At 45.3% G+C, this 25,399-nt stretch overlaps 1 protein-coding gene across 2 annotated transcripts in view; it reads right to left on the reverse strand.

The window, feature by feature from the left end:
* The window catches only part of FAM219A (family with sequence similarity 219 member A), a 64,360-nt gene that overhangs the window by 8,984 nt on the left and 29,977 nt on the right, over window positions 1-25,399 (reverse strand). For both annotated transcript variants that reach the window (XM_035100521.2, XM_035100520.2), the window contains exons 3-5: window positions 4,261-4,363; window positions 2,324-2,404; window positions 1,472-1,526 (exon numbers count right to left, since the gene is read on the reverse strand). In XM_035100521.2, the coding sequence (XP_034956412.1) occupies window positions 1,472-1,526; window positions 2,324-2,404; window positions 4,261-4,363 (239 nt within the window). The remainder of the gene's footprint in view (window positions 1-1,471; window positions 1,527-2,323; window positions 2,405-4,260; window positions 4,364-25,399) is intronic.

The following is a 25,399-nucleotide window of genomic DNA, read 5'->3' on the forward strand; positions in this document are numbered from 1 at the left end:
GAATGGCAACGGCCTGGTCCATTTTTAAAGCGACAAGTGCCAAGAGGGAAGCCACAGCTCTGCATAAGGTGTCAAGTTCAATTCACAGCTTCTCCAATTCGCAGGAGGAAATCCTCCTGCCTGAGACCCTAGAAAGTTACCAGGTGAGGCTGAAATTACTGGGGCAAAGATCTTTCCCAGCCCTGCTACCAGAGAACCAAATGGATATGGAACATGACTTAGTGATATCCCTTCAGATGTCAAGGAAATAAACAACTATCTGACTTTTAGAAGACATCTGAAGGCAGCTCTGTTTGGGGAAGTTTTTAATGTTTGATGTTTTATGGTGTTTTTACTATTCTTCTGGGAGCTGCCCCGAGTGGCTGGGGAAACCCAGCCAGATGGGCGGGGTATAAGTAACAAAATTATTACAGGCTGCAGTTCAAAGTGTTGGTGCTGACCTTTAAAGCCCTAAATGGCCTCGGTCCAGTATACCTGAAGGAGCGTCTCCACCCCCATTGTTCTGCCCGGACACTGAAGTCCAGTACCGAGGGCCTTCTGGCGGTTCCCTCATTGTGAGAAGCCAAGTTGCAGGGAACCAGGCAGAGGGCCTTCTCAGTGGTGGCGCCTGCCCTGTGGAACGCCCTCCCATCAGATGTCAAAGAGAAAAACAGCTACCAGATTTTTAGAAGATATCTGAAGGCAGCCCTGTTTAGGGATGCTTTTAATGTTTAATAGATTATTTTATTTCGTTTTTCTGTTGCAAGCCGCCCAGAGTGGCTGGGGAAAACCAGCCAGATGGGCGGGGTATAAACAATAAATTTATTTATTTATATTATTATTATTATTATTGCTACTACTACTACTACAAACTTTTACTTGAAATTTAAGCATGGTTGCCGAAGTTTCATTGAGAGTTACTCATTTTTATTACCAACTCTGCTTTCGGTGTGTGTGTGTGTGTGTGTGTGTAATCCAACTAACATGCCCCATTAGCACAAGGATTTTCACTTATGCGGTGGGACACCCTCACCCCCAGTGTGCATCCTGAGTCCTCCTCAGAACTATTCCAGAGGCTTGGGGGAATCCCTAGAGCAGATTTAGGGGGCGTGTGATGGTGGAATTCCCATTTGCAAGCAGAAAACGTTGGGCTGATGTGTCACTCGTCTAATTTGGATACAAGTCTGACAAGAACATTTTTGGTAACACCTGAGATTTGAATGGGCTACATAGGGGTCCTATCCCATCAAGGTGCTGGCCTTGGGCTTCTTTCACTCCTGTGATAAAAAACTATAAAAAGGTCTTCTCAGGCCCCTCTCTGGATTTGGGCTGCAGAAATACAGGGAGGATTGGTTGTTTCAGCTAAAGAAAGCAACCACTAAGGGATGATGCCTCTGTAAAAACAGCAGTCAGAAATTTGCGTCCCTTCGGGAAAGAGAAAAATATTTCTAAATCTTACTAAGGGGAATGAATTGAAGGCACAGGAACTCACCTCAGCTGAAGAATATCCCGAGGAGGAATATCTGGACATGTCAAAGTCGTCATCACTGCGGAGGAAGAAAAAGCGCAATGAGGAAAGAGAACCCAGTGAGTGAGAGGGACCCTCCAGAGCTCACTGGCCACATCCCTCTTGTTCACAGAGTGGACATGCAGGCAGATTTTCAGGATCCATCAACAGCAGCACCAACTTCCAAGAGTGGCCGCCCAGATGCCTCCAGGTAGCACTCAAGCAAGGCATGCCAGGTGGTGCCTTTCTTTTCTTGTTTGTTCCTCACACCTGACACTCAGAAAGTACACTGTGCATGAGTCTAGGAGTGGCTAACTGCTACTGGCAGGCCTCCCTCAGAAGTTTGGGCACCTCCAGATGACCTGTTTATTGACCTACTTGCACAAAGCTCATGTGGAAATTAGATAACAACCTAGTTTTTACTGACCACCCCCATTTCTTTTGCAGGGAGATTATACAATAATGAGCATGCATCCCGATTTACTTATGGGGTCTCCCTGTTAATCATTCTTTCATTCCACACTGTTCAATGCATTTTGACTGCACTTTGCTAACCACAAGAAGTCAGGCTCTTTTTGCAAATGGATTTGTTGTGTTAGGGAGACAAGCATTTTAACCCACTTAAACTGGATGTAATTTCCCAATAGGCAACTGAATCCCTCCTGTGAAATATAGACAATAAATAAAATACCATGCTTTAGCTCTGGAGACTGAGAAACTTTGCCATGCTGGCCAGGCAAATTTGATTTGATCACAGTGGTATGCAAAATAGAAAAAGGTTCTCAGGAGATTTCCAAGAGAACAACTGTATTTTACTGCAATCATCTGAAACTATACCTGTCTGTGTCCAGTGCTACCAATGGCTTTTCATCAGGACTCTGGTCTAATGAGGAATAGCCTTTATTGGGAACAACCAGCCTGAAATTAAAAAGAAAACATTATACATATCACCATGTAAACACTGAAAGCAGAAGTTAAACAAGGAGCAAGGGGTGTGTGAAGCTGTTCCTTTAGTTTCAGAATATCAGAGGACCTAGTATGGCAGGATGTGGAGATTAGGCAGAAGCTGCTGAGAGAAATGGTAGCAATCTAGTTCTAGGGATGCTGTAAACAGAAGCATGAAACATCTAGCAAATATGGTCAGCTCTAGTGAATGCATATACAGGTGAAACTTGGAAAATTAGAATATCGTCGAAAAGTGCATTTATTTCAGTAACGCAATTTAAAAGGTGAAACCAATATATGAGATAGATGCATGACATGCAAAGCAAGATATGTCAAGCCTTTATTTGTTGTAATTGTAATTATTTGTCATTAGGCGGGTCAATTATAAATGGAATGTAATTAATGAAATGTAATAGCGATGTTTATTTTTGTATTATTGTAACTATTTGTTTTATTACTGTGGAATTTCCAAAAGAAAGCATTTGTAAAAATTGAAAGAAAAATAAAAAATGAAAAGTTGCATTACTGAAATAAATGCATTTTTCAACGATATTCTAATTTTCTAGTTTCACCTGTACCTTACAGAATACTGTATTCTGTAAGGTACAGGTGAAACTAGAAAATTAGAATATCGTCGAAAAGTGCATTTATTTCAGTACTGGTGTGAGTAGTACATAGCCCCCTATTTCCAACTACAATCTGAGTAACCCTCAAAAGGCATCAAGATTAGACTACTGGAATCTGGTAGTCACTTAGGTTTGGAAGCTGAATATTTGAAGGACGACCTCCTCTATGAACCTGACTGATAAGATCTTCATTTGCCCCCCACTTATGGAATGTTCTTTTCCAGAAGGCTCGCCGGTTGGCGCCTTCCAGGATTTATTTATTTTATTCCATAAAATTCCAGGATTTACTTATTCTGTAAAATTTATACAGCACTTGACTGTAAAAAAACAAAACACCTTCAAAGCAGTTTACAAAAGGAATAATGTAGCACATCAATATTTTTCTTAATACCTAGACATTTAAAATTAGTTAACTCCAATGATGTCATCTGTTCATTTTATTATTTTTAAACATGGTATTTTAGTACTGTTTGGTTTTCTGAATTCTAAGCTGTCTTTGACATTTTTGTAAAAAATGGAGCTTCCATGCGTGAAGAAGATGCTCACGCTTCGGAATTCCTCCCAAACCTTCACAATGTTGTAAACAATTTGGAACAAAAAGAGTACCTCAAAAATGTATTATGGCATTAGCTTTCATGGACTATAATCCACATTGTCAGGTACACAAAGTTGTTGCCCACAGTGTGTGTGTGTGTGGCGGCTGTCTCCTCCCTTCCTCCCCCCCCCCAAACACACAGTTGTGGGGTGTGTAAACAGTGGGGTCAAATGGCAGTGAAATGCAATATCTGACATTCAATGACAATCACAAAAGCAGAATTGGAATTAATATTGTCCTTAAATTGCTAAATTATGTAGTGGAACAGGAAACCCTTTTTGGTAAGATTTTCCCATCCTTGTGGAGCAGAAATGTGCTTCGAAAGTCTGGACATTTTGTAGCTTTCTCACTTGTAGCTCTTACCTATACTAGGGAAAAGCTACACAATTGATCTCTTTCCCAGGCAGACACAATTATATCAGCAGGTGCTGATTTACCTCTTAACTCAAGCAGAACTATGGAGTCGTTTAACCCATTTTCTCAGCTAGTGGCTATTGACAAAACTCCACTCCCAAAAGAGTTCTGCCATGAACGAAAGGGCATGCCGAAACTGAAGTCCACTGGTATGGTTTACAAATTAAGCACTTGAATATTGCGAAGTGGTCTACCTTGTTCGTGCCATCACATTGTTCTTCTTCGGTTGTTGGTTAACTGGGCTCCCCATGTTTCCATTTTTCAGGGACCCCTTACGAGCCAGCTCCCTCTGTTTCTCTGCAGAAGGAAGGCAGACATTGACATCCAAGTTAGCGAGGCTGCTGCTCCTTTGACGCTGATTAATTATAGCAAGGTTAGCCACAGACTATCAATCCTGTTCTCTGAAAATTATCCTACCACTTTCACATTCTCGGTGGGCTATAAAACAAAGGAAACAAAGGATGCTTGCAATCTCATAGGAAAGGGGTCTTACGATTTTTGTTGCTTGGATGTGGGCTTCAGTGTGACCAAACGAAAGCTTTGCTTTGACATGCAGAACAGAAATTGTGCATTTCACTATTTGCGAAATACAGTAAAACCGCAACTTGTGCACATTTAATGTGTGCTCATTCAGCTTTACATGGGTGGCAAATTATACACACACACACACACACACACACACACACACACACACACACTTAGAAGGGGGGCGGAAAGGAACTGGGGACTTTGACAACCCTGCCCGCCATTGAACCCAAAGAGTTTGGACTTGACACAATTCTGGCTTTAGACATAAGCTCCGGGATGTAACCCCCATGTAGGTTTACTTTAGTAAACTTTAGTAATTCCAAGGGTCATTTCAGAGGTGGTAGGATAATTTTCATAACCTCCATGAGAGGTTAGCCATGCCCTGCTGGTCCTGGACTGGAGGAAAATACCTGAAATTGATTTTACCCCCGCACACGTTATTGCCATCTACACCGGGGGGGGGGGACGGGACTTCTAACAGACTGCAATCTACTTGTCAGAGTTGTTGAGGTTTTTTTTAGAGAAGGGGTTCAGGAGGATGAAAAGTTGCTTTGCTTATATTAGGGAGGGGGAATGCCACATTTTTAAAGTATTTTGGGGAGAAAGAGAAACAGCAACTCACAAAAGGATTGCTGGGGGAAAAACAGTCTCGTTTTGTAAACTCCGTCTTCCGTTCTCCAACAATGGAGGGTGGGGCCAGAAGGGGGCTAGTGATCGACCGCGATCGACAAAAACATCGCAGGAATCTATCAGTAGATCGCAATCAACCTGTTGGACATTCCTGGTCTATAGCAACAGGAACATAGAAATTGCTTAGAAGGTACCTGCACATTTTGCCCTATACCTTACTTTCTAGGAGAGCTAGAGACTTACTGTACTAAAAAAACAAAAACAAAACTCTGGGACACTACTTCCACCGGTGTTGGTTGCTTTAGTGTATTATATTTAATCTGTATTTGTGAGCTACATTATAATAAAAATAGTTAAAAAGAGAAATAATTGTAAGGTCTCTATCTATCACGGCTGTTTCCAAGGAAGTGTCGTCACATGCGACACATCCGACACAGAGTTAACACACCCTACAAAAGCAACACGGATTCTTAGGTAATTTTCACACAATAGTACATCATTTCATTTGACTGACAGCTCAACACACACAGAGCATTGTAAAGTTTTGCTCCAAACAAATGTGACATATGAAGAATTTTAGGTGCCATGCAAGCAGCCCAAAATGGAATGGTAAACCTAAAGAGAGGGTTGGTTGGAGAGAGACAGGCAAGCATCCTGTTCTCAGTTCTGCGTGGCTTGTTAATAGGGAGGTGAAAGGAAGGGCAATGCAAGGCCTTCAGGGAATTACAAAGCCTTGCGCTTGTCTGCAATTCAACATTGAGGAAAAGGACGGCAAAAGGCCACGGTTGTTTCCTGACCTGCTACGCTCTTTTGTTGGCAGCTTAAAGCCTTTCACTTGGAGGAGAAGCACAGCATTTAGGTTTTTTAGCATGATGCAGAATGCAGGAGGGTCAGCCCTGAGAGAAGAGTACTCTTCATTATGCCCTGCCAGAAAAGGGAGGGCAGTCAGTGAAGTAAAGTGATTTGTGTTGGCATGAACTGCATCCAAATTGTGCTGCCAGTCATGCCTTTACCTCCTACCCTGGTTACATACTATATGAGACAGCTTTCCCTTCTAGCTGAAGCAGGAGCAACCATGATTATGAGGCAGCTTCTGCCAGACTTAATTCCTCACTGATCTACATACCGACCAGGTTCAGAGCAACTTACTGGACTTATTTTTATTTAGGAAATGCCTTAATCACTTCATACAAAGCTATACTATATTATTTGCTTTACATTCAAATGAATATCAAAGCGGTGTACAAAACAGAACTCAAATGCAATAGAATATGTAACCAAACAAAAAACTAATAATGCTATACTATTCAACCACAACTGGACACCCATCCACATCCCTCCATTCAGAATCTCAGCCAGTCACTTTGCCTAACAAAGACTAAATGAAAATAAATTTCAAATATAAGCCATCTTCTACCTCATCTCCCGCCTGGAGCAGAACATTTGCTCCCTTCCCTGCCTTACACCCAGGAGGCAGCCAGGAGGTGTGTGTGTCTCTGAGCTCTGCACAGATAAGAATGTTATCTCATCAATATAGCTCAGCCTGGTTATAAGATTAGCAGACCAACACTTATAACCTCCATGCCTTCCAAAGCAAACAAATAGCAAACATAGCAGGGAAGGGGAAATTGGATTAAAAAACAACTATCACCTCACATGTTGTCTGGCCTGGTAATATGCCCATCATTATGACAATTGAGGGCTGCGTGTGTGCATGCACTGTGCCAAAACTCACTTCAACAGCCCCTTCCCAAGTCATCCAATGTTGGGGGATAGGGGAACAGCAGGCTTTGCCCTTCCTACGGTATTACAGTGGCTCCTAGATGACAGTTTCCTCTTTCCCATAGGTGAGGAGGACCATCTGTTTGCTAAGGGATAGAAAGGGACGTCATTGGTGCAGAAACTTAAACTTGCAAACAAAACCAAGTCTGCTCTCATGTGCACAGTTCCACCCTAAACTCAAAACCAAGCCTGCTCTCATCTGCATAAATATAAAGGTCCATTAGGTTCAGTCACGGACGACTCCGGGGTTGCGGCACTCATCTTGCTTTATTGGCCAAGGGAGCTGGCGTACAGCTTCCGGGTCATGTGGCCAGCATGACTAAGCCGCTTCTGGCAAAACCAGAGCAGCACATGGAAACGGCGTTTACCTTCCCGCTGTAGCGGTACCTATTAATCTACTTGCACTTTGACACGCTTTCGAACTGCTAGGTTGGCAGGAGCTGGGACCGAGCAATGGGAGCTCACCCCGTCGCGGGGTGCGTCTCATCTGCATAGCCCCACCCTAAACTCTGTTTTGGACACACTGGCATGATAGGACAGGACTGAGCTAAGAATGACTCTGCTCAGTCCCTTGTGTGGAGCACAGCATTACTACAACTGCCTAAGAAACTGGTGTGTGACTGCACAAGTCAAGCTTGGGATGGAGGGGGTATCATTTTTGTTTGTTACGATGCTATGTATTTTTTTTTTGGTGATCCCGGGTGGAGGGCAGTATAGAAATTTAATAAATAAAAACACATGGGACCCAACATACAGCTGGTCTTTCTTGCCTGACAGCACAGAATTCTTAATGTTTCCCAACATGCTTCTTCAAAGACACACCCAAGGCAGCACTCTGCCAACTGACTGCTGATGTTGTGGTGCATGGCTGTTCTTATTGCTACAAGCTGCTTTGAGAATCATTTGTGGGGGGAAACAAATGAAGGGATGAGGATGAGGATGAGCTGCCTGCAGATATTGAAGAGTCTGCTGTTGCATTCTGCTCCACCCCTCAATTAGCTAGGAACAAATGGGGAAATATTTTCCTTTTCAGGATATCCCTTCCATAAAAGTGGGGGACTGCAGCAGCACAGTCACTTTCTGAAAAAGCCAATAAGGTTAAGTTTCCCAATAAGAAATTAAAAAACTCATTTTGTGCACATCAGAGCAATCAGATCAATAGATTGGTATTTAGGGAAATTATGTTGTTCCATTTTTCTTCAAGGTTCTTATTGCTTTTTATCACTTCATTTAACCTGCTGAAAGAAGCCAATTCTAAACAGCACCCATGAGGCTTCTTACTTTCTCTCCAAAACAATTAAGAGTTCCTAAAAGGGGTTAAAGCTGTTTATCAAGCTACACCACGCTGTTGATCTAGCAGTTTTAAAAAATTGATTTGGACACAACACTTTGGTCTCAGCATCTTCATTTCTACTCTGAATAAAGAGAGTCGACGCTTCTTTTATTCTCAGCATCAAAACAAGCGTATCAAAAACAAAACTTTGAAAATGACATTTCTAAAGCCTATGTTGATAGATCACGGTTACAATCCAAAGAAAGTTTTGTGTTTAGACTGATGAGCCTTAAGCATTAATACTTCTCTCTGAATTGTTCCCAGTGTATATAAAAGCAGGCTCTCAGCAGTGAAATGGCTACAAAACCGATCACTCAATGCCTCACCCCTTGCCCTGGCGCTCTTTAATTATATCCACAAATGCCTTACAAGCATGACTGAACGATATCCTGAATCTGCCAAGACCTCCATGGATGCAGCTTTTATCTCTGCCTGGGACAGCAGACACAGCCCTTGTGTGCTTATTTAAAGGGCTCATTATGTCAAGAAAAACATGCTTTGTCCTCCCAGTTCACAGAACATGTCCCACACTCAACCACTGTAGGCTACTGACACCATGGCTCTGATTTCACAGGAGCAAAAAGATGCATTGCCCTTTTGACAAATGCCCTCTGGAAAACAGGGGAGAAGTTCTTGGAGAATACTCCCTCTTAGGATACAGGAGGATACCAGTTTGAGATTTCTCTTGATTTGTATGTGCTGAGTCTCCTGTGGGGAAAGGGGAAGTCGAGTGGGACACCACCAAGCTGCTCCAGCAACTCTCTCTGCTTTCTCTAGCAGCGAGTGGTGAAGTAGCAGAGCAGGCCTAATCACCAGTCCTGTTGGGTTCCAGCTAGAGCACAGCTCTGCCCCTTCACACAAAAAGAAACAGTGCTGTCCCTCTGTTCTCTGGAAGGCAGTGCCAAATTAAAGGATCAGCTCTCTCACGGGCACCCCTTCACCAGTTCCCCCTCCTGCCCAATTGCAGCACTGGGTTTTGTGTGCACGTGTCTATTTGTACTGCAAAAGGACCTTGGTGCAGTTCTTATATTAGGGGAAGGATATCCCATCTGCAAGTGATGAGACTGTGTCCTCAACTGAAGCACCCTGTGAGTCTGCTGGCCATTAACATCCCTTTTCTTGGCTTGGTGGCTGGTGGCAGGTGGCCACACGACATGATGCCATCTCATCTTTTGAGAGCCCAGGAAAGACGTTACTCTCTCTTCTCTTGTTAGATGCACAGAGCAGTTTATGAATCATTTATTCCCAAAGTATTGCGAGAACGAGACTCTAATTACGTCCACTTCGATCAAAATGGACACAATTATAGCATAACGTTATCGACAGGCACGCTGGGACACTTGGTCTTGTGCCCAACTCGATAGGAAGATGATTCTCCACAGAGAAGCTAGAGGCTGCTGCCGCCACCCTCCTTTTCCCGTCCAGCCCCCCAGATGATATTTCTGAAGACTTTTCAAAGGCAGTAATCCAGCCCAGATATTACCAAAGGATGAATAACAGTGGCAAGATCAACCTGTCCAAGATTAAAAGCAGCTAGTACATCACAGCTGGTAAAGAGTGCTCTGTGCCACAGACTCCACTGGCATCCGGGACAGAAGCTGGGTCTTGAAGCAGCCACCCGCTCTGAACTTAATCCCAATGGGGGAGTGCAACCCTAACCAGAACAGTCCTAAAATAATTTATATGATCAGCTAAACCTCCTACCACCAGCGCCTCTGCTTTGTTTCAGTTGTGTTTATGAACCCTTTTTCAAGGATGTGAAAGAGGGGAATCAGGCAGTAAGCGGCTTACGTTACAGAGTTCCTAGCATGCTCGCAGAAGATATGCTGCAGTTAGACCACACACCACCAGGAATTAAGTACTGAAATTTCATGTGCTGTTAAAGCACTAGTACGAGACAGGGATATCCAGTGTATTCTTGGGGGATAAGTCACCCTGTGGGTGCCGTGGGTGGTGAGGATGCCAGAATTCTGTGTTCTACTCTCTTTTCATAGATGGTAATGAAGTCAGAATCCCTAAGAATAAGAGCTTGGTGTGAATATGTCCTTGGGTGTCCTTGTGACACTACACTACAGTACATGCAAAACTCACACTGATCTTTTTTGGGGAGGGGGTGTCATTTGTAGCAATATGCCCACCAGTCTTTTCTTCACACAATGCAGGCAATCACTCCCAAAGGAATGGGGTAGGGTAGAGGAGAAGGGTGGTGGCGAACACCACAAGTCACCCATTAACAAGAAGCCTGCTCCAGGCCTCCAGAGGTGAAAGACTAGGGCATTAATCCAAAACCTCATTCTCTCAGCCCAGGCTTTAGGAAATGCAACCCAGGATCTAATTTTCAGGTTCACTTTCTAATGAAAGGAAAATGAATGTCAGCCCAGGGGATTCACAAGGGTGTCCTGGGGGGAAAGGCTAGGCTTGCCACGAAAATTAATCTTCTTTAGGGCAGGTCACCTTTTTAAGGAAGTGGAAGTGAAATCTTAAGTATACCTGCTACTGGAGAATACTCTCTCAGTACTTGGAACAAAATCAAATAACTTACGCAGTTTTCAAAAAAGAATTAAGACACATTCATGGAGGTTAAGGTTATCAATGACTACTAGTCATGACAGCTTTATGTTGCCTCTAGGATCAGAGGATGCACTTGAATGCCAGTCACTGAGGAACATGAAGTTGTTGTTTAGTCGTTTAGTCGTGTCCGACTCTTCGTGACCCCATGGACCATAGCACGCCAGGCACTCCTGTCTTGCACTGCCTCCCGCAGTTTGGTCAAACTCATGTTCGTAGCTTCGAGAACACTGTCCAACCATCTTGTCCTCTGTCGTCCCCTTCTCCTTGTGCCCTCCATCTTTCCCAGCATCAAGGTCTTTTCCAAGGATTCTTCTCTTCTCATGAGGTGGCCAAAGTATTGGAGCCTCAGCTTCACGATCTGTCCTTCCAGGGAGCACTCAGGGCTGATTTCCTTAAGAATGGATAGGTTTGATCTTCTTGCAGTCCATGGGACTCTCAAGAGTCTCCTCCAGCACCACAATTCAAAAGCATCAATTCTTCGGCGATCAGCCTTCTTTATGGTCCAGCTCTCACTTCCATACATCACTACTGGGAAAACCATAGCTTTAACTATACGGACCTTTGTCGGCAAGGTGATGTCTCTGCTTTTTAAGATGCTGTCTAGGTTTGTCATTGCTTTTCTCCCAAGAAGCAGACGTCTTTTAATTTCGTGACTGCTGTCACCATCTGCAGTGATCAAGGAGCCCAAGAAAGTAAAATCTCTCACTGCCTCCATTTCTTCCCCTTCTATTTGCCAGGAGGTGATGGGACCAGTGGCCATGATCTTGGTTTTTTTGATGTTGAGCTTCAGACCATATTTTGCGCTCTCCTCTTTCACCCTCATTAAAAGGTTCTTTAATTCCTCCTCACTTTCTGCCATCAAGGTTGTGTCATCTGCATATCTGAGGTTGTTGATATTTCTTCCGGCAATCTTAATTCCGGCTTGGGATTCATCTAGTCCAGCCTTTCGCATGATGAATTCTGCATATAAGTTAAATAAGCAGGGAGACAATATACAACCTTGTCGTACTCCTTTCCCAATTTTGAACCAATCAGTTGTTCCATATCCAGTTCTAACTGTAGCTTCTTGTCCCACATAGAGATTTCTCAGGAGACAGATGAGGTGATCAGGCACTCCCATTTCTTTAAGAACTTGCCATAGTTTGCTGTGGTCGACACAGTCAAAGGCTTTTGCATAGTCAATGAAGCAGAAGTAGACATTTTTCTGGAACTCTCTAGCTTTCTCCATAATCCAGCGCATGTTTGCTATTTGGTCTCTGGTTCCTCTGCCCTTTCGAAATCCAGCTTGCACTTCTGGGAGTTCTCGATCCACATACTGCCTAAGCCTGCCTTGTAGAATTTTAAGCATAACCTTGCTAGCGTGTGAAATGAGCGCAATTGTGCGGTAGTTGGAGCATTCTTTGGCACTGCCCTTCTTTGGAATTGGGATGTAGACTGATCTTCTCCAATCCTCTGGCCATTGCTGAGTTTTCCAAACTTGCTGGCATATTGGGTGTAGCACCTTAACATTAATATTGGGTGTAGCACTTGAGGAACATGAAGAGGAGGGGCCTATTAAGTTCTTGTCCTGTTTGTGGTCTTTCCCATTTGGGCAGCTGTTTTGCTACTGTGAGAACAGGATGCTGGAGTAGATAAGTATCTGGTCGGATCCAGAAGGGCAATTCTTATGCTATTAACTACTATTTCAAACAGTATCATGAAAAAAACTATAGGATCACAACAACTCTCGATATGTTATTTAAGAAACAGTGAACAAAATTATTGTTTCCCCCCATTAATATTGCTAAGAAATTAATTTTTGTTTATTCATGTACAGATCACATTTTACAAGAATTGGCACCTATTTGTGGAATAACTTGTTAGGCAGGAATTATAGTCCTCTTCAGGCTTTACCTGAACATGGTTTCGGTAGGTACCTGAACCCTTCGGATCTCACATTTCAATGCAAGAAGATCTAAAGCTGAGCCGGTGCAGAGGGTGAGGGAAGCATTGGGACACTTTAAGCTCACATGTGTTCACCCTGGCATGCTTGGAGGGGGCTTATTACACATAGGGAACTGAAATATTGCTCATGATCACCCAGCATGTTCATACCTGGGGTGGTGTTAAAATCTAAAGAAAAAGCTCACTCGCTCAGGTTGTTGTTGTTTAGTTGTGTCCGACTCTTCATGACCCCATGGATCATAGCACGCCAGGCACTCCTGTCTTCCACTGCCTCCCACAGTTTGGTCAGATTCATGTTGGTAGCTTCAACAACACTGTCCAACCATCTGCCCAGGACTCTCTCCTGCTGTGCTGCCCAGGACTCTCTCCTGCTGTGAGTGCCCACAGGCCCTGTCCCTGCCTCCTTCCACCTGGTCTAGGGCGGGGCCTGGAAGGCCTCATAAAGGACTGCTGCCGCTGCTCTGCTGCTGGTGCTGCCCAGGACTCTCTCCTGCTGTGAGTGCCCACAGGCCCTGTCCCTGCCTCCTTCCACCTGGTCTAGGGCGGGGCCTGGAAGGCCTCATAAAGGACTGCTGCCGCTACTCTGCTGCTGGTGCTGCCCAGGACTCTCTCCTGCTGTGAGTGCCCACAGGCCCTGTCCCTGCCTCCTTCCACCTGGTCTAGGGAGGGGCCTGGAAGGCCTCATAAAGGACTGCTGCCGCCGCTCTGCTGCTGGTGCTGCCCAGGGGAACTTGAAACAGCACAGAGTTCTTTTTAAAATGCTTTTTAAAGAATTTTTTATGTTTTTATCTTCTTTGGGGTGGTAGGTGGGAGGGATTTTTAGTTGGGTGTGGGAATCTGTTAAATTTTAGTGTATTTGTAATTTTTATTGTTTTTGGTTTTATTGTTTTATTGTGTTTGGGGTGGTAGGTGGGAGGGATTTTTAGTTGGGTGTGGGAATCTGTTAAATTTTAGTGTATTTGTAATTTTTATTGTTTTTGGTTTTATTGTTTTATTGTCTTTTTTGTGTTCTTCTTTTATTGAGTTCTTTGCTGTTTTTTACAGAGGTTTTATTTTGTTTTTAAGGGGAGGGGTCAGGGCTGCCCGGGAGGGGGTCCCAGCAAGCAAAATGGCTGGGGCAGATTCCACAGGGGTGTGTGCACTGGAACAACCGATCTCAGGGGTCACGGGTAGGAGGAGGAGTTACGCTAAGACCAGACCATGTCATTACCGAGGAGGCAGACTTAGTCGTTGTCTGAGGACTATCCCTGCCTCCAGGTCTGGTCCTGACCGGACGGATATTGGAATAGGCAAGGGATACCCACATGACCTGAAGGTGCTGCTGTGCAATGCCAGGTCGATGATGAATAAGACCACCGCCATTCACGACCTGATTGTGGATGGAGGATTTGACCTGGCATGTGTGACAGAGACCTGGTTGGAGGAAGCCGATGGGCCCGTTCTTGGCGCTGCTTGCCCACCAGGTTTCTCTTATGCACAGCAACCCAGGCCATCTGGGCGGGGAGGGGGGGTTGCAGTGATTTTTAGGAAGTCATTAGTTTGCACCAGGCGTCCTATTGGGAAGACCCAGTTCTCTGAGTGCATGTTCTGGAAGTTGGGCAATAGGGGCAGTACAGGATTCCTTTTGGTGTACCGACCTCCCCGCTGCACCAATGATTCCCTGCCCGAGCTGCTTCAGGTCGTGTCGGATGTGCTCCTGGAGACACCTAGCTTGGTTGTCTTAGGGGATTTTAACATCCATGCCGACACGACCTTACAAGGAGCCGCTCGGGACTTCGTGGAAAGCATGGCCACCATGGGGCTGTCCCTGAATAAGTCTGGCCCAACTCATAGCCGCGGACATGCCTTGGACTTGGTGTTTACCTCTATGGATGTTGGTGATCTGACATTAAGTAAAAGCGAAACAAAAGAAGTGCCATGGTCAGATCACTTTCTGGTGCAACTGGACTTCTCCGCAACCCTTCCCCTCTGCAGGGAGGTGGGACCGATTCGGATGGTCCGCCCCCGCTACTTAATGGATCCAATTGGCTTCCAAAGAGTGGTAGGGGATGTTTTATCCCATGTCGATGGCCTTTCAGCTGATTCCCTGGTGGCCCGCTGGAATGTGGAGTTAACCAGCGCTATTGACTGTCTGGCTCCGAAGCGCCCTCTCAGATTGCATGGAGCCCGGACAGCCCCGTGGTTTTCCCTGGCGCTGAGGGCAATGAAACAGTCGTTGAGACGGCTAGAACGCCGGTGGCGAAAAACTCATTTTGAATCAGACCGGACACGGGCTAGAGCTCAACTTCGAGCCTACCAAGTGGCAATGGCGACGGCGAAGAGGACCTTCTTCACCGTCTCCATCGCATCTGCAGAAAACAGCAGCAGGAGACTCTTCCAGGTGGTTCGCAATTTAGCGGAACCACCTGCTCCATCCGGGCCCAGTACGGGCCACATGATCTCCTGCAATGATTTTGCAAAGTTTTTTGCAGATAAAGTCGCTCAGATTTGGGAAGAGGTAGACTCCACCGTGGGAGCAGGGCCAGGGCGGGGGAGTGCTAGAGTCCTGTCTAGTCAAGTTTTGTGGGATCAATTTCAATCTGTTACCTCCGAGGATGTGGACAGGCTGCTTAGACGAATGAAACCAACCACCTGTCTCCTTGATCCTTGCCCATCCTGGCTTATAAAAGCTAGCCAGGAAGGGCTGGGCGATGGGCTTCGCGGGTTGGTAAATGCTTCTCTCCATGAGGGAGCCTTCCCAGACCCGCTGAAAGAGGCGGTTATTAAACCGCTTCTTAAAAAACCATCTTTAGATCCGGCCAATATGGCCAACTATCGCCCAGTCTCAAATCTTCCATTCTTGGGCAAGGTGATTGAGCGAGTGGTTGCGGAACAACTCCAGGCACGCCTGGAAGAAGCGGACCATTTGGATCCCTTCCAGTCAGGATTCAGGCCTCATCATGGGACTGAAACTGCCTTGGTCGCACTGGTCGATGATCTCCGGCGGGCTAGGGACAAAGGTAAGAGCTGTTTCCTTGTTCTGCTGGATCTCTCAGCGGCTTTTGACACCATCGACCATAACATCCTTCTGGACCGTCTAGAGGGCTTGGGAGCTGGGGGCACTGTCATGCAGTGGTTCCGCTCCTTCCTCCTGGGCCGTGTTCAGAAAGTGGTGGTGGGGGATGAGTGTTCAGACCCCTGGGCGCTCACTTGTGGGGTGCCTCAGGGTTCTGTCCTCTCCCCCATGTTTTTTAACATCTATATGCAGCCGCTGGGAGAGATCATCAGGGGGTTTGGGCTGGGTGTCCATCAGTATGCTGATGATACCCAGCTCTACCTCTCTTTTAAATCAGAACCAGTGAAGGCGGTGAAGGTCCTGTGTGAGTGCTTGGAGGCGGTTGGAGGATGGATGGCGGCTAACAGATTGAGATTGAATCCTGACAAGACAGAAGTACTGTTTGTGGGGGACAGGAGGCGGGCGGGTGTGGAGGACTCCCTGGTCCTGAATGGGGTAACTGTGCCCCTGAAAGACCAGGTGCGCAGCCTGGGAGTCATTTTAGACTCACAGCTGTCCATGGAGGCACAGGTCAACTCCGTGTCCAGGGCAGCTGTTTATCAGCTCCATCTGGTACGCAGGCTGAGTCCCTACCTGCCCAGTGACTGTCTCTCCAGAGTGGTGCATGCTCTAGTTATCTCTCGCTTGGACTACTGCAATGCGCTCTACGTGGGGCTACCTTTGAAGGTGACCCGGAAACTACAACTAATCCAGAATGCGGCAGCTAGACTGGTGACTGGGAGCGGCCGCCGAGATCACATAACACCGGTCCTAAAAGACCTACATTGGCTCCCAGTACGTTTCCGAGCACAATTCAAAGTGTTGGTGTTGACCTTTAAAGCCCTAAACGGCCTCGGTCCGGTATACCTGAAGGAGCGTCTCCACCCCCATCGTTCTGCCCGGACACTGAGGTCCAGCTCCGAGGGCCTTCTGGCGGTTCCCTCATTACGAGAAGCCAAGTTACAGGGAACCAGGCAGAGGGCCTTCTCGGTAGTGGCACCCACCCTGTGGAATGCCCTCCCACTAGAGGTCAAAGAGAACAATTACCAGACCTTTAGAAGGCATCTCAAGGCAGCCCTGTTTAGGGAAGCTTTTAATGTTTGATGGATTTCTGTATTTTAGAATTTCTGTTTTTTGGAAGCCGCCCAGAGTGGCTGGGGGAACCCGGCCAGATGGGCGGGGTATAAATAATAAATTATTATTATTATTATTATTATTATTATTATTATTATTATTATTATTATTATTATTATTATTATTATCTTGTCCTCTGTCGTCCCCTTCTCCTAGTGCCCTCAATCTTTCCCAACACCAGAGTCTTTTCCAGGGAGTCTTCTCTTCTCATGAGGTGGCCAAAGTATTGGAGCCTCAGCTTAACGACCTGTCCTTCCAGTAAGCACTCAGGGCTGATTTCCTTCAGAATGGATAGATTTGATCTTCTTGTAGTCCATGGGACTCTCAAGACCATAATTCAGCACCATAATTCAAAAGCATCAATTCTTTGGTGATCAGCCTTCTTATTGGTCCAGCTTTCACTTCCATACATCCCTACTGGGAAAACCATAGCTTTAACTATACGGACCTTTGTCGGCAAGGTGATGTCTCTGCTTTTTAATATGCTGTCTAGGTTTGCCATTGCTTTTCTCCCAAGAAGCAGGCGTCTTTTAATTTCGTGACTGCTGTCACCATCTGCAGTGATCATGGAGCCCAAGAAAGTAAAATCTCTCACTGCCTCCATTTCTTCCCCTTCTATTTGCCAGGAGGTGATGGGACCAGTGGCCATGATCTTAGTTTTTTTAATGTTGATGTTGACCATATCTTGCGCCCTGCTCTTTCACCCTTTTTAAAAGGTTCTTTAATTTCTCCTCACTTTCTGCCATCAAGGTTGTGTCATCAGCATATCTGAGGTTGTTGATATTTCTTCCGGCAATCTTAATTCGCTCAGGTAGCAAAGGTGAATCTGAACCAGAGACTTCCCAGGTTTGAATTCATCATTCCAGCCCACTAACTCCTGTTAATAGCACATGATTTCTATATAAAATAAAATAGAGGGTTTGAACTGTGGACACTTCAAAGTCTCCCTGGCCGCTCACCAGCATAACCCAATAACATCCAAACCAAACCAATAAGAGCCTATTGCCAATCCCTGTTGGATCAGAGTAAATGCCTTTATAGTCCAGCATCCTGTTCTCACAAAGGCCAACTCAATGCATTTGAGAAGTCCACAGGTAGGGTCTGAATGCAACAGCGCTCCCTGCCTCCTTGTGCTTCCCAGCAACTAGTATTCAGAGGCATACTGCCCATACCTGCCAAGTCTCCTGCAGAAAAATATGGGATCATCATCAGCAGCAGCAGCACCGGAAGTTGCACCGGAAGTTGTCCGGCGGCCATCTTGGGGGTGGCCGCATGGCGGCTATCTTAGGGGTGGCCATGCGGCCACCTCCAAGATGGCCGCCGGGCATGCGCAGAAGCTATTTCCGGCGCCAGCGGCGGCCATTTTCTGGTGCCCATAGATGGGCAAACCGGCACCAGAAAAATGGCTGCCGGCAGCAGCGGATTTAAGGGAGATTTACGGGAGAGGAGCTCAAACGGGAGACAGCCGGGAAATGGTAAGGAAAAACGGGGGTTTCCCAGGGAATACGGGGTACTTGGCAGCTATGATGCTGCCTCTGACGGTGGTGTTGGTACATAGCCATTACAGCCATGTCGCTCACAACTAGGATAGCAGAACTGATTAGCCAGCAGCACTGAGAATGTAAGAGGGAAGATGGAGAAAAAGAGAAGACAGGAAGGGGCATGTCAGGCTGTTCAGGGAGGTTCCAAATGAGTTGGAAGAGGCTGCAGCACAGCGACAGGGCATACATACTGAATGCAAAAGGTCTGAATTTCAACCTCCAGCAGGGAGGGCTAGAAAAGAACACTGCCTGAAACCCTGGAAAGCCACTGTTAATCAGTACAGAAAATACTGTGCAATGGACCTTTGGTCTGACCCTGACCATGGGCTTCATGGATTTGTCAGTGGGAGCTGATTAGGGTCACCTGAAACTTGCTCCTACAAAACGACAATGCTCATGGCCCAACTGCTGCAAACAGTAGGATAGCAGGAGCAAGCCCTCCCAGGACTATTGGAAAAGTGAGCAAGATAAGCTTGCAGTATTCCTTCCGATCATTTATTATTAATACACCTGTGTGGCACCCTCTCCTTTCCATTAAGGAACGTTCAAGATGACTATGTTTCCATTAAAGTGACAAACGCAATAGAAAAAACCCAGACTGAAGCATAGCGCCAATGTCATAAGGAAGGGAGAACACCATTACCAGCCCCACAATGCAACTCCACAGGAGCAGTTATCTGTGACAATGCTCTGGGCAGGAAAAGGAACATTTATCACCCAGGCAAAGTGCGCATGGCATACTGCAACACTTTCCCACACAAGGAGTGGCGTTTGAACACTATGATGATGGCGCTTGTAGGTCCACAAGAGCGGAGGCCTCAGAATGCCAGCCTCTCCCACCACCTCCCTTGGGTCAGGAAGGATTTGCTGTCTAAAAACATAAATAAATGGAGATGCAGGAGATGCAGGAGAATTAAGAGGCCTAAACTACGTCACATGAAGGCTGGACTACACACCAGAGTGCATGAACAAAAGACAACAGCACAAAGCGCAAGCTCACAGGTGCCTGGGTTTTAGTATGAGCTCACGCCCGCTCACACAGACATCTTGCTTAAGCTGCTGTATTTTGAGATTTCCTGTGAGTCACTCTGTGAACAATTCACTGCGGAATATAAATTAAAGCAACCGGGGAGCATTCTGGTGACCTTAAGCACAAGGGCCCAATGTGGCCCTCCAGGAATCCCTATCTGGCCCTTGGAGCTTTTGTCAAGCCACGTTGCATAATGAGGATGCAATGGAGGCAACAACATTGGCTTTGTTGCCTTGCTTGGGAATATTTGGTAGCTGTGGGTGGTTACCCTTGTCATGAAGGCAAGGAGATACCAAGGAAATTGACTGTTGGATTGGAGGTGGGGAGAAGAGGAGCTCCAAGTAGGACAGAATGTTCCTGTGTCTTTCTGACAGTACAATTAAACACAGGTTCTTTCAGTGGCCTGGTTCATTCACCACAAAAACCATGATACAACTGGAAATGTGCCACTTGGGTCCCTGCACAGCTCCCCCAGTCTGTGTGGCTCCTGTGTAGCTCAAACAAGCCATATTATGACATGCCATCTGGGTCCACATACGGTCTTTGTTCTTTGTTTACTTCTGGGCTTACTCCTTGTGGTTTGTTTGGAACAAAAGCAAACCATGGTCCAGGTTCAGTGCAGGGACCTGCCCAGTAAGGGAGAAGCACATTATCATGATGTGCGGAGGCGGCCAGTAGGAGCATGTCAGAGGCTTCATATACCGGTAACAAGGGACAAGTTCCCGAGCCTTGGGAAACTTAAGCAATTGTGCCAGGTACGTTGGATTTAAAAATAAAAAACAACAACCCACAGGGACCTCCAGGTATAGGGCAGCATATAAATTCAATAAATAAATAAATAAATAAATTTCAGGTTTTCCATAATTTCCTATTGCACATGGAGCACTGCCACAGGTAAGTGCTTTCAGCATCTTGTATGCAAGCATGATTGATGTCTGAACAAGCCTATGGAGGTAATAAAGTAAGAAACAGGACAAAAGATGCTAAAATTGGATTTCTGCTTCACTACTCAGGGCTGTGGGAACTGCTTCCAGGGATAGCACGGGCTTTTTTGAGGAGAAAGCAAGCAGGTTGCTTCTATGAACTGGAGCAGAGAAGCCATAAGTTAGGGCCTCCAAATATTGTGGAAATTCAGCTCCCATCAGCCCAGCAAGCATAACTAACAGTAAGGGATGCTGGACGTTGCAGTCTAGCAACACCAGGAGGGTCACAAACCCCCAACTTCTCATCTAAGAATGTACACAGTATAAAGCTCTAAGCAACATAGGGAACCCTGAATTTGTTCCTTTCATGTCTGGTCCACCCACGAGAGATAGCACTTTTCGTTGATGGGGTAGCATTCTGGCTTCTACAAATACTTATTCTCTGCCGTAAAGGAAGAGAAAGGATTAAAGGGGAATTAGAGTCCCTCAAGGGAAGAGAATTGTCCCTGTTTAAATCTGAGGAAAAGGAGAGCTGCAGCTTTAGAGATAGGGGCTAGAAGCCAAGCAGGTAAATTATAGCATCCTTTTGATTAGAAGAGTCCGCCCAGAAAGCCTGATCCCAAAAATAGCAAATCAGCATTAATTGCCCCATTACGGAAGATGCTAGGGACATTTCAGTACTCAAGAAATCAACAAGAGATACCACACAAAGAGCATTGATTTTTCCAGTCATTTATTTAGAAAAAGAAAAGCAGAAACCAAAACAGCCTAACAAGGATTGAGCACACTCAGTGCTATGAAATGCTGACCCACTGCTGGGTGGGGGGGCAGGGAGGGCTGAAAACTGGGTCAGAGATGGGAGGGGGAGAGTGGGCTGGGATGGAACGGCTGAGTTCTGAACACCAGCACTCTACACAGCAGTACTGTGTTGCAGGTTCCACTTATACAAACTCTAAAACGTTCCATTGAGCTCTTGTGACTAATAGCTGCAGAGAATATTGCCTATTCTCCACAAATATGTCTGATTCCTTCTGAAAGCTATCGAAGGCAGTGATGCTGATCACATGGCAGCAAATTCCATACGTTGTGCATTAATGTGAAGTAGAGGTTGCAAAGGGCACATAGCTCTGTCCCCCAACATGCCACTGCCTGAGGCAGCTGCCTCGCCATGCCTTATGGGGGACCGGATGCTAACCCTGGAAAACTGAATTTCATAAAAATTCTGAATAAGTCCACAGCATACCCAGAAACTGTATGTCCCAATGTATTTTGCCCCTTCTTTCAGTGTCTTTTCAAGGCTTTGGCATACTTAATAATTCATGTCACCAAAAACGTTCCTACTTTACTGCCCAATCTAACTCCAGATGATTCATAAGCAGAATGCAGCAATCCCAAAGGGGATGCAAGTGTGTGTGTGTGTGTGTGTGTGTGTGTGTGTGTGTGTGTGTAATTGTTCACTTCTCACCACTGTGAGAGCGCAGTTCACTGAGCGCAGATACCATGCAGAGAGGCCTGCAATTTCCCAGTGCCATTTTTAAAGTTTGGTGTTACAGTGGTTGCCTAGTCTTCAAACAAGCAGGCTGATTTTCCTGATGTCTCACATTATTGTTACCAGATGGACCATGACATGTTTCTTATGCTATCAAATCCATTTCTGAACTTTACTCTGAAAAGGGATTAGACAAAATTTACGGAGTAAAAGACTTTCAATGCCTAGTAGCCACGATGGCTATGCTCTGCCTCCATGTCTAAATGCCAGTTGCTGGGAATTGTTGTAATGAAGTCCTGCTTGCTAGCTTCCCATAGGCACCTGGCTGGCCACTGTGAGCACAGGATGCTGGACTAGATGGGCCACTGGGCCAATCCAGAGGTCTTTCTTATGTTATTAGCATTTCATAAGTTTTTTTTGGGGGGGGGTCGGCGGGTTCATAGCGATGCTGGAAATACCTGCTCTTTGATACAGTTATGTTTATTCTATTTCCCATAATGGCCAAACGCATAGGTATGCTTGAGGAAAAATAGCATTTGGTCTGGGACACTGGGAGATGCAGGGAGGAGGATGAACGTTCCCTTTCCCAAGTCAGGGGTGCATCAATCAAGATTTCAAACTGTCAAGACATGAACATGAGGCCATTATCTTGAATGCTGGAACTGTGTCACCTTCTGAATGGACAATGATTAGTATTTCCTTCCCTTATTTCCTCTTCCAGTCAGCAGAGCAATTTAGTACCCCTGATGGATCAATACCATTCAATAGACAAGGCCATCACATGACACATACAAGTCAGTCTCTGCTGCCTCCTTTCTACTTCCCCAAACATATCACTCCTTTGACATCCGCAAAGACAGCCTCTGAAAAGGAGAGGCAATCCATTAACCTGAGGTCACTGAAGCCTGGAGTTAACACAACCACTTCATGGGAGGGAGGAGGAATTATGTGCCTACACAATTCTGAACCGGACATCTCAGTGCACAATTATCTGCTTGAAATGTGTGAACCTTGGCTTTCATTTTGAAACAAATATGTTTCTAGACTGTATGGCTTTAAGGTTTTCACATGTTAATACAGCTCCTGATGACACGTGGAAATGAAGGACACAGCGAACAGGCCAGGGCTTTAGTAGTATTAATTTCTTGCAATGTACATATACATTTAGTTGCAGCTTTCCAGCTCATGTTCTGATATAACCATCACCACCAAAATAGGTGCTTTACCCACACTATGTAGACAATCAAAGCACTTTTAAAGTAGCAGTAGTGCAGATAACAGAGCCAAGAGAAGGAATTCTGGTTTACAACTGGCAGCCCCTAATGCATAATACTTTAGTGTTCCAATATTAGCACAAGACAAGCTTGTAGCAATTCAGCACTGGAGGCCTCATACTTAGTTGGGGTGACTCACCTCATCCTGCAAGATATAACAAAAATTCATGGCGTTGTTTAGTTCAAACCTGGGGGGGGGGGCATAGTGGCATTACTTGATCTTGCATTAAACCCTGGATTTCCCATACTACTGTGGAGTGAAAGTCATGCTCCACACAGGGAGGTGGGAGAAAAATCTAAATGCTATAGGAGACGGAGCTGCCAACCTGGAACCCTCAGTTCCTATCAAACTCATGTGGTAGCCTTAGGAAAATCACACTTTCTGCCTCAATCCCAGAGTTGCAACATACAAATAATGCTAAACCTTACAGGATTCTGCTGAGGCAGGAATGAGGCACCTGTGGCTTTCCAGAAGCTGCTGGGCGACAACTCAACCTCTGGCCATGCTGGCCGGGGCTGATAGCAGCTGCAGTCCGACAACATCTGGAGGTTCCCTACTCCCCGTCTAATGATTACTGAGATAATGCATGTAAATTAATGTGCAATGTAAATGCAAAGTATTAAGAATAGTGGGTTGGTAGAACATCTGAAGAATCTCACCTGCTTTCCCTTTCCGTTCTAGGACTAGATCTTCTAATAAGCATTTTACAAGTTAAGCACACGGTATTCAGTAGAGGCGACAAGGAGTCAATAGATTCATTAGAAACCAGAAGGTCTACTTAAAATTGCATAAGCTTCATTAAAAACAGTTTGTGCAGTTCTGGGAATTGCTCCCCGCCCCCAAGTCTGCTGCTCTACAAAATGGACTTTCAAAGACGTTTTGTTATTATAGAATGATTTTGATACCTTTTGTCCCCCTCCCAGCTCTGACATGTTTTCGTTGGCTTGCCATTATAAATTTCATGCCTTGCATCTGTTCAGATGAGCCCTCTTGCCTCTAACTCCCAAGGCTATGTCATTTACCATTTGCCATATAACTTTCCGAACAAATGACAAGGTGCCTATCCTTAAAAATGACCTGTCACCCAAAATACGTACAAATGCCAAAGCAAACAGACAACATAAAATTATCAGTCCCTAAGCGGGGAGGGAGGCCATTGGCAGACCTGCATAAGAGCAGAATAGCAGTAGAAATAAATGGGGGCAGGGGGATGGCCAAACAGAAGCCGGGAAGGGGCAACAGGGAAAATCCTACTGATATGGATAGCAAGCAACACTGCCAGTTTTAGAAGAAGGCATCCAAACAAAAAGGTGTCTTAAAGGTTGCAATATTATCAGTGACCCACAGCAACTGGAGACAAACATTTTCCGCCATATCTATTTATATGCCTTTTGCATAGTACATCAATTTCCAATAGTAGGTCATGCTTGCATTTGTAAGAACTCTATCGCTTAGGGTGGCAGCAGCTGCACTTTGGAACTCCTTGCTTATTGAGATCAAGCAAGCGCCTTAACTGTATTTTTTGGCACCCGCTTAAAACATTCTTGTTTTGATGAGCCTACCCAGATGCTTAGAAAGTTGAGGCAATTTTAATCTGTTTTAGTATTTCAATTTTTGGGTGCTTTATAGTATGGCTGTGAATTCTAATCAATTTAAGTGTTTTATTTTTCGGTAAACTGCATTGAGGTTTTGTTTGTTTGTTTTTTACAATCAAAAGGTGCAAAAAAATATTATGAAATAAATTAATAAAAATGGTAAAACCTTTGGTGGCTCCTATCAGTGACACAACTTCCACTCCTATGATACTGGAACCTGGGGTCATTCAATGAAGCTGAATGGTCAGTCAGTCAGTCAGACAAAAGATAGTACTTCTTCTCATGGTATATAGTTTTATGGACTTCACCATGAAATGAGGAGATGGCAAATATGAACGGTTTGAAAAGGGGACTAGATAGATTCATGGAGAATGTGTCTTTCAATGGCTACTGGGCATGATGGCTGGATTCCACCTTCAGGATCAAAGGCATTACCTCTTTGAATACCAGTTGCTGAGGATCAGCAGTCCCCCTGTCCTGCTTGCTGGTTTCTAATCTGTGTGTGTGGGGGGGGGGGGGAAGGA

The sequence above is a fragment of the Zootoca vivipara genome, chromosome 11 (assembly GCF_963506605.1).
Source record: "Zootoca vivipara chromosome 11, rZooViv1.1, whole genome shotgun sequence".
Taxonomy (NCBI): domain Eukaryota; kingdom Metazoa; phylum Chordata; class Lepidosauria; order Squamata; family Lacertidae; genus Zootoca; species Zootoca vivipara.